Source organism: Heterodontus francisci, chromosome 35 (genome assembly GCF_036365525.1).
Source record: "Heterodontus francisci isolate sHetFra1 chromosome 35, sHetFra1.hap1, whole genome shotgun sequence".
Taxonomy (NCBI): domain Eukaryota; kingdom Metazoa; phylum Chordata; class Chondrichthyes; order Heterodontiformes; family Heterodontidae; genus Heterodontus; species Heterodontus francisci.
The window spans coordinates 49748121-49766041 of record NC_090405.1 but is presented as its reverse complement, the minus strand read 5'-3'; the positions used below and the strand labels follow the sequence as shown (position 1 = coordinate 49766041).

Here is a 17921-nt window from a genome sequence, read left to right as displayed (position 1 = left end):
CCTGTGTCCTCAGTACCTTGCTCTACGGCAGCGAGGCCTGGACAACGTACGTCAGCCAAGAGCGACGTCTCAATTCATTCTATCTTCGCTGCCTCCGGAGAATCCTTGGCATCAGGTGGCAGGACCGTATCTCCAACACAGAAGTCCTCGAGGCGGCCAACATCCCCAGCATATACATCCTACTAAGCCAGCGGCGCCTGAGATGGCTTGGTCATGTGAGCCGCATAGAAGATGGCAGGATCCCCAAGGACACATTGTACAGGGAGCTCGTCACTGGTACCAGGCCCACCGGCTGTCCTTGTCTCCGTTTTAAAGACGTCTGCAAACGCGACATGAAGTCCTGTGACATTGATCACAAGTTGTGGGAGTCAGTTGCCAGCGATCGCCAGAGTTGGCGGGCAACCATAAAGGCGGGGCTAAAGTGTGGCGAGTCGAAGAGACTTAGCAGTTGGCAGGAAAAAAGACAGAAGCGCAAGGGGAGAGCCAACTGTGTAACAGTCCTGACAACCAATTTTATCTGCAGCGCCTGTGGAAGAGTCTGTCACTCTAGGATTGGCCTTTATAGCCACTCCAGGCGCTGCTTCACAAACCACTGACCACCTCCAGGTGCTTACCCATTGTCTCTCGAGACAAGGAGGCCAAAGAAGAAGGGTTACAATTTGGAATGCACTGCTGGATAGGGCAATGGAAACAGATTCAACAGTAGCTTTCAAAATGGAATTGGATAACTCCTTGGCAGAAAACATTGCAGGGATTTGGAGAAAGAGCCAGTGCAGACTTGATGGGTCAAATGGCCACCTCTGTAATTGCCTATCCACAGAAAACACAACTCTCAATCAAATGTCGAACAGTTGTCACTTTTTAATAAAACACAACCATTTACATGATTGTGACACAACTGAATGATTACAGGAATTACACCAGATTAGAATTTCAGCTCCCATTTTGAAGTGTTACAATTCACACACATACCTCAGTCTTCAGCCAACCACTCAAAGCAGCAGAATACAAGTTCTGGGATGGCAGGGTGCTGCAGAGTAAGTACACTGATTATTTTAATACAGTAGATCCAAACAAGGTTATACATAATCATAAGAATACTGATGGCTTGCATTTTCAGAGAAACACAGTCCAGTCATCAGCAGTACAGAATACAGAAAGCTATGTGCAGTCATTGGGTCAGTTGCACAAAGATTTAAATTGCTAATTTAAGATGGCTACAAAAAGGCAGCACTCTAAAACCCTCAAATTGTTTTAAGACAAAATTAATTTTCAACCTCTCACAGGATTGTGCTATTTATAGAAACAAAGAAAAAAAATGCTGGAAGAGCAGAAAATGCTCAACAGCTTAGTCAATTTCAACAAGTACCCACCTGAAACATTTACTTGCCTTCTGTTTCAGATGCTGACACACGGCGTGCATTTTCAGCATCTATTTCAATACAGTACTAATACTTGGTATGTGAATTTTTCAGGGACTGAGTCCAGTACTTGAAAACAGCTTCCTGTCCCAAATTCCAGTGGAGAATCTCTTGTGTTTAATCAACCGAAACTGTCTCATTACTGCTTGCAAGAAATTCTCTCAATGTAGTAGTACCAGGGGAGCACATTCATCTAGGTCTTTCAGCAAAAGGAACCAGATGTTTCAAAAAAGTACACAAAATGATAGAAATAACTATATGTAAACACCAATAATTTGGCTAGTTTTGACACAAGCACACTAATGCACTCTAGACTTCTGTACACCAAAAATAAACTTATTTTAAGAGTTACATTGTGTGCTATTTCTTGTCTAATACTGTTGTCTATATTCTAACCATAATCAGGCACTTCACTCATTAGCACCCTGCATTTGGATTGCCACCTGTTCCCTAGGTCCATGGTTTGGACATTACTTTGGATTGGAGCAGGGAGTAGGATCATGACTCAAGTTCTGTTTGCTTTGCTAATGATGATATTTGAAAGTTCAAATATTACCAAACACACTTCCATCATAAATACTGGAGTAAATGGGGGAGGGAACAAACTTGCAATATCTATTTTTGCATCTCAGGAATTTGCAAAGCACATTTTCAAAAAGTGTACTTTCCAGTTCAAAACATGATCCCACCCAATTTAATAGACAGCAGAAACTTGAGCAGCTCATGTTCGATTGAATAAATTCTTCTCAACAGTTTGAACACGGAAGAGCTGCTGTTCAACTGGTAAGTGAACACATTTTAAACAGAAACAACAACTTGTATTCATATAGCACCTTTAATGTAGTAAAACATCCCAAGGCTCTTCACAGGAGCATTAGCAAACAAAATTTGATACTGAGCCACATAAGTAGATATTAGGGCAGATGATAAAAAGCTTTTCAAAGAGGTAGCTTTCAAGGAGCATCTTAAAGGCGGAGAGTGAGGTAGAGAGGCAGAGAGGTTTGGGAGGGAATTCCAGAGCTTAGAGTCTTGATAGCTGAAGACACGGCCGCCAATGGTGGAGTGATTAAAATCAGGATGCCCGAGGCCAGAATTGGAGGAGTGCAGAGATCTGAGGCTGGAGGTTACAGAGATAGGAAGGGGTGAGGCCATGGAGGGATATGAAAACAAGGGTGAGAATTTTAAAATAGAGGCAATGCTTAACCAGAGCCAATGTAGGTCAGGAAGCACAGGTGAATGGGATAGGCTGGAAAGACAGCATTGGAATAGTTAAGTCTGGAGGGAACAAAGATATGGATGATGATTTCAGCAGCAGATAAGCTGAGGCAGGGGTGGAGTTGGTCAATGTCACAGAGATGGAAATAGGCAGTCTTAGTGATGGCATGGATGTAGTCAGAAGCTCATCTCGGGGTCAAATATGACACCAAAATTGCGAGCAGTCTGGTTCAGCTTCAGATAATTGCCATGAAGAGGGATGGAGTCCGTGAGTAGCAAAGACAGTGTTTGCAAAATTTAGTTGGAAAACATTTTTGCTCATCCAATACTGTATGTCAGACAAGCAGTCTGACAATTTAGAGAAGGTGGAGGAATCGAGAGAGTTGGAGGTGAGATAGAGCTGGGTATCATCAGCGTACATGTAGAAATTGATGCTGTAGCCAGAGGGCAGGATGTAGATGAGAAATAAGAGGGGGCCAAGAATGGATCCTTGGGGGACACTAGGGATAATGGTGCAGGAGCAGGAAGCCATTGAATATGATTCTCTGGCTATAACTGGATAAATAAGAATGAAACTAAGCAAGAGCAGTCCCAGCCATTTGGATGACGATGGAGGAGGATGGCGTGGGCAACCGTGTCAAAGGCTGCAGACAGGTCAAGAAGGACAAGGAGAGATAGTTTATTTCTGTCACAATCACACAGGATGTTATTTGTGACTTTGATAAGAGCTGTTTTGGTACTGTGGCAGGATGGAAACCTGACTGGAGAGATTCAAACATGCAGTTCCGGGTAAGATGGGCACAAAGACGGGCGGCACAGTGGTTAGCACTGCAGCCTCACAGCTCCAGCGACCCGGGTTCAGTTCTGGGTACTGCTTGTGCGGAGTTTGCAAGTTCTCCCTGTGACCGCGTGGGTTTCCGTCGGGTGCTCCGGTTTCCTCCCACCGCCAAAGACTTGCAGGTTGATAGGTAAATTGGCCATTGTAAATTGCCCCTAGTGTAGGTAGGTGGTAAGAGAATGGTGGGGATATGGTAGAGAATATGGGGTTAATGTAGGATTAGTATAAATGGGTGGTTGCGGGTCGGCACAGACTCGGTGGGCCGAAGGGCCTGTTTCAGTGCTGTATCTCTAAATAAAAAATAAAATTAAAAAAAAATTTGACGACAGCATGTTCAAGAATTTGAGAGGATAGGAAGATTGGAAATGGGACTGTTGTTTGCAAAGGTGGAGGGATCAAGGAATGTTTATTTTGAGAAGGGCGATAACAGCAGATTTGAAGGAGAGGGAGATGGTATCTGAGAAGAAAGAACTGCTAATATCAGCTAGCGTGGCAGCCAGGAAGGGAAGTTAATGGTCAGCAATTTAGTAGGAATAGGGCTGAAGGAGGGTCTCATGGACAAGATGTAAACGAAGAGGGCATGAGGGGGGATAGGTGAGAAAGATGAGATTTCAGGGCAGGGGGGGTGCCTTAGAAGTTTGGTCAGTGGGTTAGTGGAAGAGAGGGAAGAGGCAGAGGCAGCAAATCAGATGTTCTCAATCAGTGCAAAGAAGTCCATGAGCAACTCGCACTTGTTGGAGGTGAGGGTGGAGGAGATGGGGAGAGGGATTTAAGAAGCCAGGCGGTTATCTTTCTATTCCAGGATGATCCTTATTAGCGATGGATGGCTAGACCAGTTGTCCGCCATATCCGTTCAAATCTTGGATATAAGGGAACAGAGATAAGGGTGGGAAGGTTGGGGGGAGGGGGGATGAAAATGACCAGGGAGAGAGAGTAATGGTTTTCATGGGGACTGGAGCATCAAATGGCATGGTTGAGGACATTGGTAGCTGCATACTTGTCGTGGTGAATGGAAGGCCAAAGGCTAAAGAGTAGGGATTTTGAAAGTGCATTTGTAAGTGAATTGGGAGAGCTTCCCCCACCCCCAACAAGGGCAAACGCAGAAGGAAGCAAGGTTGGGAGGGAGAAGTGTCTTTGGGTGAAGAGTATACAAGGAAATGATCAGAGATGCCCTTATCTGTGATGGACATGATGAGAGTAGCAAGGCCATGTGAGATGGCAAGATCCACTGTGAATACAAGTTGGGGAGTTTATATGGAGGAAGAGATTAAAGCTGGATAGGAGGGCAGTAAACTCAGGAGAGAGAGCACAATGAATTGAGATTGAGGTTGAAATCACTAAGGATGATAATTAGGTTTTATATATTCAGGCCATCTACAAAATATTGATAATCCTCCTAGCATTTTCATTGACCTGATTGCCAAATTGTTGTGGCAGAGAAAGGTTAGAATGCAATACAATTAAACAGGAGAAACATCCCCATTCTGTAGGCTAGTTAAAACAACTATCCTTATCAACTGTATTTCACATGTGCAACTGCTCAATACGGAGAAAGCATAAGTACTCTCTAGAATTCTTTATAACATCGGTGTGGGGAAGGTATGATGGAGGTTATTAAAATTCTGAAAGGAACGGTCTTAGTACATTTGGATAAGATATCTGAAATTGATAGTGATGGTGAAACTGAAGGGCATACCTGCATCTGGAAGATTACAAAATGAAATTTGGCATTTGGCATGTGCAACTTTATTAATAAAGTTCACCGTTTGAAGGTCAAATATATAAAACTCAAATTTCGTTTCAAGAAAGGGACTCGAGTAACAGAAAGCCACAAAATTTTCCTGCATCAATCTTCTTCGTTCACAGCTTAAATATGATCTTTACAGAGTTTAGACATGAACACCTTGAATCTAAACCATTCAAGCACAATGGATTCCTTTGTTTGCCATTTTAGAGATTTTAGCCTGTTTATTTTTCTAACTACTTTCTTACAAAATAGGGACCAAAAGAATTTCATGCAACACTAGTTAAGATCTCATACATTAATATTTGAAGAGCTTGTTTTGAAGCAGAACAGTATGACTACTTCCTGTTTTAACTTGACTGCCATAGGAAGAAGCATCAATCATTATCCAGCAAACATTTATGCCACATAACTGGGTAAAATCCAGTTTTAGCTGATGTTTTACTGATTTAAAAAAAAAGCAGGGAAAAACAGGGCTGGTTGGAATTATGATACTCAAGCATGATGCCACATACAGCCCTAGACAATTATACTTCATAGCATATGATAGCATGGCAGAAAACTTAATAAATGCCTTTTGTCTTGATCTGTTAGCTGCCCTAAAGTAATACTGATATATTAATGTAATTATTCTTTTTAATGTGTGTATAATAAAAAAAATATATACTTGATGAGGAAAATCTCTCCACACATACACAATCGCTTCAAAATACAGGGTTGGTGAGTGACAGACAACAAATAGCTGTCATCAGGCTGCCCCAGGGAAGAAAAATTGGGAGTGCAATTCAGCACATTTTGCCTCTTGGACTGGAGGTTCACTGTACTCTGAACAGAGTAATGCTGCGACCAGGCAACATCCAGACCCTTCATGGAAAATACAATTCCTTTGGGACCACTCGTGCCCCCAGCAACACTCTGCATTGTATTAGTCTAATTTTCCATATGGTACACTGAAGCATTCATAGGAAGGAACATGAGCTGAAAAATTCATAAATACCAATGAAACTACCACCACCAATTAGGTGTCTCCTTTTCAGTCAAATGATACCATACTCACCAATCTGCCTCTAAATCCAAACAGTTCCAAGCATTAAGTAAGCAAGCAAGGCCAGGCGTTGTAACATTGCCACTGTATTGCTAATATATGTTTTTTACATTATTAAAGATTAACTAAAATATTTTTGCTAGAAAGTAAAACTGGTAAAGACAGTTGTAAAAGCAACTATATAGATTCTGCAACTCATGCCAGGAGAAAAGTCGCTTGAGTTTTATGCTTGACGCAATTACATTGAGTAACTATCAAAAAGGCTTTTGAAGATATGATCACCATACAATTAGAAGATCTGTACGGTTTCTAATGCTGCATCCTTAATCACCAAAATACTCAGTACCACCATACTCCGAGAACTACTGCCCACCACCCCCCAACCCCGACTCATCAACTCCCATCTTTCACCATGGTTTGTCTGCCTTCATTCTTGTTTCAGTTGGGAGGTCATAACAGGACAACGTGGGGGCTCCAAATTCTGTACGATTGCCATCACCAGCACTCTAATGGAGCAGCAAAAAAGCCAACTGAAGCAAAACAAGTTGGCTGACATATTTTTTTCTCTTTCATCAAGCAGCCCTGCCAAGATCTGATAAACTAAGATTACATTTGTTTGACAATCTGTTTTTGTGCAACTGACCCATTAATGCAATTTTAGCAAAGTGGCTGTAGTTTTTTTCAAGGCGTGATATAAGTAAACATACAAATTGTCATAGCTTCAACAACAAACATCCAAGAATCCATTTTTAAGAGCAAGTTACAGCTTGCATATGTGCCTAGGAAAGAAAAAACAAATATTTGTTGCTTGATGTAGGCATCACGTTCCAAAAATGTAAAAATCTATTACATACACTTTAAATACTGCCATTTACAAAGTCGGAACATTTACAAAAAATTGCACATTAATCCAAATTTGGTGGGGTCTTTGGGGGGGGGGGGGGGGGGGCGCAGGGAGAAAAGGGAGGGGATAGGCGAGAAAGGGAAGCAAGCAGCAGTCACACAGATTACTGGAGCTGGAGGAGCTTCACAATATGACTGAGGGATTCTACCGAAGCAAAGGCCAAGTATTGACAGCAAAGCCAGACCTCAAGGCTAACACTGCATTCAGTGTCTACGGCCTTCTCTGCAAATTTGATCATAAGTAGCGTCCGTTTTAGGTCCAGCCAGTTCTGCAATACGTTATTTCTCTCAGCAGTGCTGCTGCGTGAGTTGAATGTCTGGAGCAGGTCATCTCGTGGTCCCCAAAGGAGGCACTGCAAGTAGACTTTGGCATCTGAAATAAGGATGCGCTCTGAGGGATTAGGGTGCAGAAGGAGACCTGCCAGCTGCTGAAGCCCCTGGGAGTAGACAGAGCGCTTAGGGATGGCTGGTAGGTCTATTCGAGTGTATTCCTTCTCTTTCAGTTCTGGGTTTTCTTCAAATGGATTGGGTAGGTGCAACATCTCATAAATGAGTATTCCTGTTTGAAACTCATCACACTTTTTGTACTGGGTGATGGTGATGATCTCAGGCGCTAGTCTGGACTGATCCCTTAAGACCTCCAGATCTACCACCTGACTTTTCTGCTTGGCCTGGGAGAAGTTACTGACGATCAGTCGCGCCAACTGTGCATTTGGGTTGGAGCTTTCTGATTCACAGTTTCCTGGGATTCCTTGTCTACATCGCACCAACAGCAAATTTTCCAACCTCAAGTCACAGTGTGTAACGTGGTGTGGTTTTAAGTGATCAAGACCGGCACAGAGTTGCAGCAGTAGTAAGCACACTTGTCGCTCATAGATGTCTGGGTTTTTTGTGTGCCGAGGCGCTGATTCATGCACAAAGTCAGCAACAGTCTGGTATGGAACCTCTCGGGTGATAACTACCACTCGACTTCTGTGTTTGCTGGAAGTTCCCTTGGAGGTGGAGTTGTTCTTTTTTATGGCATTTGGAACATCTGAGCTATCATCGTCGTCTTCCTCCTCCTCTAATACTGGGGCGTTGGGATCCTCCCATGGAAGCATGCGGACTGGGACCTCGGCTAGGAAGTGCCCGCAGTCCTGTTGGATGTTGAAGTGCACGGCAAGGCTTTGTCTTACAGCCAGACTGTGGTAATACAGCTGCTGGGATGCTTTTGCTTGACTTTTACAAATCTGGAAAAAAGAATGAAAGATAATAGTTAAAATCCAGCAGCAGGGTAGAGGGAATCTTTCTTGGTAAGCACAAAAATCTAACACCATTCTGTGAGTCACACTTGGAGCTGCACATTGGTACCACTAGATGGAGCTTCATAATCAGCAGGTTCCCATAGCTGTACTAGAATAACTTGCATTTACAGTATTTATATAGAATTATAGAATTTGCAGCACAGAATCAGGCCATTCGGTTCAACACCAATGCTTATGCTCCACATCCTTGGAGATAGTGGTTTTGTGTGTGTGTGGAGGGAGTGGGTGGTGGGGGGGGGGGAAACATGACTGATAGCAAGAACTGCTGTCCATGTCAACCACCTTCTCAAACTGAAGGTAGGCCAGACTGAAAGGTTTGTGTATCTCACCCTCAGTCATCCAGTCTGTATTTTTCTTGGGGAAACACATCGTACACAGCAAGGAAGTCCACTCCTGATAATTCTAAGTTGTTCAGTGCACTAAAACATGTAAATTTATCCAATGATGTGATCTTAGTAAATAACATTGCAAAGTGGAAATTTAGTGCTAAAAAAATCAATTTGAATTGAGCATATCTGCTTTAAGACCAGTTTACTTGCTTAACAAATGCACTGTAGTAATGTTCCACATAACATTATGAACATAAAGTAACTTTATTATTCAAACAATGGGCCAACAATCTCAAACCCATCCTTGGTCGCAAAAAATTGTTAACAAGGTAATAAACTTGTTTTCCAACTGACAGAATTCTGAGTGAGGAAAGGTTTGAACTGGTCTCTTAGGAGTAAAGTGTTTTATAATTCACTGTAAATAACCTCTGGTGTCTGAAAGTTCTGACAGTCCAGTGGAAACCTAATAGAAACCTCATATGATGGTGCTATAATCCATCAAAGCCATGCAGGGAAAAACATCACAAAAAGAAATGACAGAAACGAAAGATCTTCCAGCTAGGATGTCAATAAGTTCCTTTTATCCCGCTTCTTTAAAAGATGGTGGAATGAATTACCAGAACATTCAAAATTAGCAATGCTGGAAGCAATAACCCTCAAAGACTTGGACTTTATTAATGTAGAAGTTTCAGTTAATCTTTGAATGCTCAATCCCCATCATAGCTTCCCAAGAAATATCTTTTCTAGCTCAATACAACGGAAATTAAATAATCAATTTTAGCACTGTAGCCAATCTGGCATGACACACCACTCAGATCCTGGGAAAAGTGGCACCAATTTTAGTTAAGAGCTTTACCACAAGAGAGGCACAAGTAGAAAAAGGCCACACATGGCTCCTCTTAGCTCATCCAACTGCCTTCTAAACCTTTGTTTCATAGGTCTGTGCACCATTAAACCTCAGGGATATAGATAAAATGTTTAAATCTATATTGTATATTTTTTATAGAATTCAAATTGCTGATACTAACAGATCATAGTGTTCTGAATTAGTGTCCATTTCCCTATGCAGCAACAGCATTAAAAACAGCCCTTTCCAAATCTCCAGGCCCAGGACAAGACAACCAGTAAGCAGTTCAAATGCAAACAGACGCAAGTTGCTTGGGCTTTGTAAGCTGAATTATCATGACCTTAAGGTGACACTTGCCCACAGGCTGTAGTTTGAAGACCTCTTATCTTAAAATGACTCCAAAACTTTTGCATTCACAGACCTAGCTGGAAGGGCTGAGCACATTTTGAACAAAGAACTCTTTAATTCAAGTTCTATCTTTGTTAAGAAATATGCTTTAAAAAGATGGTTAACTTAGTTCAGATCAGAGATTAAATTGAGGACAGTCCTAGCTCAGAATCATGACTTTAAGCCGATTGAGGAAATTCCATACTTAAAATCACTTGACTGAACTACCAAGCTTTAATTAACTGAATATTTAATACAATTGCCATAAAACTATTCCCTACCCACTTTAGCACGACCTTCCCTGTTGTAAGAATTTTACCATTTTAGGATTGTCTCATGTGTCACATTACTCTCCCAGAATATTCACAACTGCAGTGACAAGGCAGACATTTTCCAGTTGGCATTATATGCTTTGTAATGAGAAACATATTTTCTTTTGGCTGCTAATTAGGGCAAAAAAAGTCAAACTGTATTTAAATGGAGAATTTTAAATCCCAGTCTTTTTATTAAATTTGGTTAATTTCACAACATAATAAAAGGGTTCCGAAAATTTTTTTAATTGGAAGCAAGAATGAAAACAAAGAATTAACACTGATTAACACTTACATGCAAGCAAAACTCCATCGGATTCTATATATGTTTCAATTGTGCAAAAAAGCTTTTTTTAAGTGTACAGGAAATTGTAGGCACTGAAGACTCACTGAAGTTATATAATTATATATTAGTCTGACACCTTCACATTCCTGTTACAGATGCAATTAGTGCAAATACTGTGTGACAACTGGGTAGATTTTCTTCATTTTCTATTCCTTCAGGCTTTACTTCAGAGGGTCCCACTGATGATTCCCATTGGAAAGTGAATGGGTGTGAACACCTAGGCTATCCACAATGTCAAATAACCTATCAATATTCACTGGCTACAGGCTCACAATGATTAGTCATTTGGATGAAGGCGGAGAGGTCTGGTGACGACTGCATGAAACCCTATCCCAATGCAGCTTAAGTCAGCACCGTTGGACAGGACGGTGGCGGTGAAGAGAGATAAAATGATAAAATACTCAGAGTAAACACAGGTGATGAGTACACTTGTACAGTTGACTGTCTGTATTCTAGCTGTTACGACTATGTAGCATTTAGAGTTCAGAAGAGATCTATTAGGGCAAAACATCCACAACCTTGCTTGCTGCAACTCCTCAGCGTTGAACCAATAGCACAAGAAACTAATCAAGGCACAGTAAAGACCAGCTACCCGACCTGAACCCAAGGGGCCCTGACGACATGGGGCCCTGGTTCGGGTTGCACTTCTGGGTCCGGCATTCGGGCTTGGGTCAGGTCAGGTCGGACGCGCTGTATCACAGATAAGTGGCTCCAATGTTAATTTAATTTTTGGACTGGAAAGGAGGTTTTGTTACACAGTTATTTTAAGATTGTGCAGATCAGCAAAAAAGTGAAAAACGGAAGCTAAGTTAACTGATGGTGGAGTCGAGCGCAGAAAAAAATGGAAGGACTCGGGCTGGGGTCGGGTTTTATTTTTTGCAGACCTGAGCAGGCCTTTAAGGCACAGATCATTTATCTGGTTAAACACTATAAAATTATTGATTCATTAAAATAAACAATTTACGTTGGCTCCTGGCCTTTAGATACACACCTCTGTCAGAGAATTTTCTTTTGCCAAAATAAAAACTATCACTGTAATTTCACCTTAGTTCATTGTCATCAGACAACAAGCTAATACATTTTAATTGTGATCAAGTGAAACAAAGAAACAGAATCAGCCAACCATTGAGTTCAAATAAATTGAAATTTCAATCCACATCATCAGGTTCTATGAAGCAAAAGCAAAATACTGCAGATCCTGGAAATCTGAAATAAAAACAAAGTGCTGGAAATACTCAGCAGGTCTGGCAGCATCTGAAGGGAAAGAAACAGTTAACATTTCAAATCAATGCCCTTTCTTCAGAACTGGGAAAGGTTAGAAATGCAATAGGTTTTAAGCAAGTGAAAGGGGGTGGGTGGAACAAAAACGAAAGGGAAGGTCTATAATAGGGTGGAGGGCAGGAGGGGTTAAATGACAAAGGCTGCGTTTGCTGACAACACAACCACTAGGTGGCGCTGCAGTGGCACATGCGCAAATGCAGCCTGTGCCACTAAAACGTCGCAGTTTCCGACGTCAGGCAGCTGCCAGGATTAAAGATGGCACTGCTCAAATAATCACATGATGGCAACCTAAACACATGGCAGCACACAATGGCGGGAGGGGAGGGAGCGAGCGGGACGGGGGAGGGAGCGAACGGGCCGGGGGAGGGGAGGGAAAGCGAGCGGCCGGGGGTGGTGAGCGAGCGGGTGGAGGTCGGGAACGGGCGGTGGGAAGGAGGAGAGCGTACCTGCCACCATCAAGGTCTTCGGCCACTCTCTCCCCGCTCCCCCCACCCTCTGCCCGCGTTACACGATGACGCCATCTGTGCATGCGCCAATCAGTCCTGGCAATGTGGAACACAGTGTATGCGCAGAGGGTAGGGACCAATTTGCGCATGTGCGCAGATTGGCGCAGTCGGATGACGTCAGCTGCCGGCTGCGTTGTCAATAATCACTTTGAATGACAAAAGACTTGGTGGTGTAGGGCCGAAGGGAGTGATAATGGGACAAATAAAGAAACAAAAGATGTGTCTGGAGGAGGTGTAAATGGTATGATCCTGAACAGCTGCAGTCCGAAAGCAAAAACAAGGGGAAAATGAGAGTAAATCCAAAACCTGCAAAGAAAAAATGAATCAAAATGGTTCTATGAAGGATTAGTTAAACCACTGTACATGATGTGCTCAATTTAAGGCACGGGTAGATAGAACTTACTACTGGCAACATTAATACACAAATGCTAAAAACATGCTAAATTGTTTTTAATGGAGCCATTAACTGGTTTAACAAATGTGTTAATGCTTGTGCTATGAACGGATATGAATGCATTAAACATTCATATGATAAGATTGCTCACAGTAATTTTTCAGGCCACAGAGGCAAAGATAGGAAACAGAGATGATCCCAAATTTTAAATTTTTGAGCTTTAAAGGGAGGCCACAGAAGAAAAATCGATTCTCATTAGAAAAAAGGAGTATTAGTCATAGAGTCATAGAGAGATACAGCACCAAAAAAGGCCCTTCGGCCCACCAAGTCCATGCCGACCATCAACCACCCATTTATACTAATCCTGTATTAATCCCATTTTCCCCTCTCACATCCCCACCTTCCCTCAATTCTCCTACAACCTACCTACACTAGGGGCAATTTTTTTTTTTTTTACAATGGCCAATTTACCTATCACCCCGCAAATCTTTGGCATGTGGGAGGAAACCAGAGCACCTAGAGGAAACCCACGCGGTCACAGGGAGAACTCGCAAACTCCACACAGGCAGTACCCAGAACTGAGCCCGGGTCGCTGGAGCTGTGAGGTTGCGGTGCTATCCACTGTACCGCCTAGTCTTATTTGTTTAATGTAATGAAGGCAATTGACAAAGGTGACTGGAGAGAGTAATTCTGTGCAAAACATAAAAGAACCAATGAACAAGATTTTAAAGAGAGAAAACAAGTTTAAAGAATAAGCTAACACTTCAGAATCATTGATTTATGGAAAAATCACAATAAATATGGCTCAGCTAATGCTGGGGGGGGGAAATTGGATTGATAGCAAGGAGCTGTGGCATATGGATTTAGGGAGGAAAAATAACAAAGCAAATGGTCAGCAGAACCTTGTTGGTGCAGTGGACTCACTTAACTCTTGTGTTCCCACATTCTTAAGTTCCCAAGCTCTTCGAAAGTTAGGAATCAGAACTCTGCATGAACAATTTCAACAAGCAGGAGGCAATCAACTGCAATGAAGCTTTTTGTCCTAAAGATCACTAATAACTTGGTGAGTTAAGAACATCACTACCCACTGTGGTACTGAGCCATGAAGTCCAGCAAGATGCATGGTTTGATCATTGGACAAGTTGTATTCGCTGATTTTAGCTGCAGCAATGGTAGGCAGGTTATAACTGGCCTCAGAGTCTGCTCATTCATTAGAAACAATGTAGTACAATACTAACCAGTCTATTATTTGCATTGTCATTTATGAATGATAAATCTTCAGACATATCTTTTTACGCAACAGCAGCAGAAAATGGGAAGTCACTGATGATTCCATTAACTGGAGTTAGGTTCATTAAACCAACATATCACTTTGGAGTGGGTTAGGTCTGTGTGAATTATGTTTGACTTGGTTTATTAGTCTGACACCTTCACATTCCTGTTTTAGATGCAATTAGTACAAATACTGTGTGACAATTGGGCAGATTTTCTTCCTTTTCTATTTCTTCTGGTTTTCCTTCAGATAGAGAGAAACTGTTACCACTCGTGAAAGGATCAAGAACGAGAGGGCACAGATTTAAAGTACTTGGTAAGAGCAGCAAAAGTGACATGAGGAAAAACCTTTTGACACAGCGAGTAGTTAGGTCTGGAATACGCTGTCTGAGAATGTGGTGGAGGCAGGTTCAATTGAAGCATACAAAAAGGAATTAGACTGTTATATGAAAAAGGAAGAATGTGCAGGGTTATGGGGAGAAGGCTCTGTCAACCTGTCCTGCCACCTTTAATGACTTATGCACATATACACCTAGGTCCCTCTGCTCCTGCACCCCCTTTAGAATTGTACTCTTTATTCTATATTGTGTCTCCATGTTCTTCCTACCAAAATGAATCACTTCACATTTCTCTGCATTGAATTTCACCTGCCACCTATCTGCCCATTGCACCAACTTGTCTATGTCCTTTTGAAGTTCTACACTATCCTCCTCACAGTTCACAATGTTTCCAAGTTTTGTATCATCTGCAAACTTTGAAATTATGCCCTGTACACCAAGGTCATTAATATATATCAGGAAAAGCAAGGGTCCCAACACTGATCCCCAGGGAACTCCACTACAAACCTTCCTCCAGCCCGAAAAACATCCATTAACCACTACTGTTTCCTGTCACTCAGCCAATTTCGTATTCATGTTGATACCGTCCCTTTTATTCCATGAGCTACAAGTTTGCTCACAAATCTCTTGCGTGGTATTGTATCAAACGCCTTTTGAAAGTCCATGTATACCACAACAGCTTTGCCCTCATCAACCCTCTCTGTTACCTCCTCAAAAAACTCCAGCAAGATAGCTAAACATGATTTTCCCTTAAGAATCCAGGCTGGCTTTCCTTAATTAACTCGCATTTGTCCATGCGACTATTGATGTTGTCCCGAATTATTTTTTCTAGAAGTTTTCCCACCACTGAAGTTAAACTGACTAGACTGTAGTTGCTAGGCTGATCTTTACACCCTTTTTTGAACTAGGTTGTAACATTTACAATTCTCCAGTCCTCTGGCACCACCCCCAACTCTAAGGAAGACTGAAAAATTAAGGCCAGTGCCTCTGCGATTTCCACCTTCACTTCCCTCAGTATCCCTGGATGCATCTCTTCTGGTCCTGGTGCTTTATCCACTTTAAGTACAGACAGCCTATCTAATACTACCTCTTGATCAATTTTAAACCCTTCTAGCGTCTGACTTACCTCCTTTTTCAACATTGTCTGGGTTGCATCTTCTTCCTTGGTAAAGACAGATGCAAAGTATTCATTTAATACCTCAGCTATGCCCTCTGCCTCCATGTGTAAATCCTCCTTCTAGTCCCTAATCGGCTCCACTCCTCCTTTTACCACCCTTTTACTATTTAGATGCCTATAGAAAACTTTGCAATTTCCTTTAATGCTAGCTGCCAGTCTCTGTTCAAACTCTCTCTTTGCTTCTCTTATTTGCTTTTTCACTTCCCCTCTGGACCTTCTATATTCAGCCTGGTTCTCAATAGTATTTTCTACCTGGCATCTGTCAGAAGCACACTTTTTCTTCTTTATCTCTACCTCTTTTGTCATCCAGGGAGCTCTGGATTTGTTTGCCCTACTTTTCCCCTTCAAGGGAACATACCTTGACTGTGCCCGAACGATCTCTTCTTTGAAGGTAACCCATTGTTCATCTACCAGTTTTCCCGCCAGCTTTTGACTCCAATTCATTCGCCCAGCTCCATTCTTACCCCATTGAAGTTAGTCTTTTCCCCAGTTAATTATTCTTACTCTGAATAGCTCTTTGTCCTTTTCCATAGTCAGCCAAAACCTTATGATACAATGATCACGATCCTCCAAATGCTCCCCTACTGATACTTGATCCACTTGGCCCACCTTATTCCCAAGAACCAGGTCTAGCAGTGCCTCCTTTCTTGTTGAACTAGCAACATACTGTTGTAGAAAGTTTTCCTGAATACACTCTAGGAACTCTTGCCCCTCACTGCCCTTTACACTGCTATTATCCCAGTCTGTGTTTGGATACTTAAAGTCCCCCATTATAACTACCCGATAATGTTTGCACCTCTGTAATTTACTTGCAAATTTGTTCCATCATGTCCTTCCCACCCTTCCCACTAGCTGGCGGCCTATAGACAACACCAAGCTATGTAATTACACCCTTTTTGTTCCTTAGCTCTAGCCAAATAGATTCTGTCCTCGACCCCTCTGGGACATCCTTTTTCTCCAGCACTGCAATGCTCTCCTTAATCAATACCATCACCCCTCCCTCTTTTTTCCCTTTCCTATCTTTCCTGAATACCTTGTATCCAGGAATATTTAACACCCAGTCCTGCCCTTCTTTGAGCCAAGTCTATGTTATAGCCACATCATCATATTTCCACATGGCAATCTGCGCCTGTACCTCACCAGTCTTATTAACCACACTCCGTGCATTAACCCTGATAAAGACTTTATTACTTTCTCCCTTACTCTGACCCCACCTAATAACATAGCATTCCCTACTCCTGTGCTATCTCCCCAGTATTCTGTGCACCTTGGTTTCCCTCTCTAATGCTTGCTCCTGGTTCCCACACTCCAGCCAAGTTATCAGTTTTGTTTCCCTCCAATCTGAGCTCCCATCCCCCTGACAATTTAGTTTAAGCCTTCCCAACAGTACTAGCAAATCTCCCTGCAAGGATATTCATCCCAGTGCTGCTAAGATGCAACCCATCCATGTTGTACAGCTCCCACCTGCCCCAGAACCGGTCCCAATGTCTCAGAAATCTGATGCCCTCCCTCCTACACCAGTTCTCCAGCCACGTGTTCAATTCTCCTATTCCTATGCTCACCAGCAAGTGGGACTGGGAGTAATCCTGAGATTACTGCTTTTGGGGTGCTGCTTTTTAATCTCCTCCTAGATCCCTAAAATCTGCTTTCAGGACCTCATCCCCCTTCTTACCTATGTCATTGGTACCAATGTGGACCACGACTTCTGGCTGTTCACCCTCCCCCAGAATAACGTCCTGCAGCCTCTCTGTGACATCCGTGACCCTGGCACCAGAGAGGCACGTTTTCTGCCACAGAAACTCCTGTCTGTTCCCCGAATCAATGAATCTCCCATCACTACTGCTCTTCCACTCCTCTTCCTCCCCTCTTGTGCAGCTGAGCCACCCTTGGTGCCGCAAACTTGGCTCTGACTGCACTCCTCTCTGGAGCCATCACACTCACCAGTATCCAAATGGAAAACCGATTAGCGAATGAGATCATATCAGGGGACTCCTGCACTGCCTGGTTCACTTAGACTGCCTGGTGGTCACCCATTCCCTATCTGCCTGCATGCTCCTAACCTGTGGTGTGACCACCTCCCTAAACACGCTATACACATAGTCCTCCACCTTGTGGATGCATAACTGTGACTCCAGCCGCTGCTCAAGTTCCGAAACCTGGAGCTCAAGCTTCTGCAGCCTGAAAGTACATGTTCCTTCTGTCTGCAAAGAACAGGGCCTATGTATTAATATATGTAGCTTCCAGTACGCACAAATGCGTCACA

The 17921-nt window shown here is 42.6% G+C and overlaps 1 protein-coding gene across 4 annotated transcripts in view; it reads right to left on the bottom strand.

Annotated features, from left to right (window-relative positions):
- Positions 1-842: 842 nt before the first annotated feature.
- The window catches only part of peak1 (pseudopodium-enriched atypical kinase 1), a 91816-nt gene continuing 74737 nt past the window's right edge, over positions 843-17921 (bottom strand). For all 4 annotated transcript variants that reach the window (XM_068015534.1, XM_068015531.1, XM_068015532.1 and 1 more), the window contains one exon: positions 843-8395. In XM_068015534.1, the coding sequence (XP_067871635.1) occupies positions 7271-8395 (1125 nt within the window). In that variant the 3' untranslated portion in view covers positions 843-7270. The remainder of the gene's footprint in view (positions 8396-17921) is intronic.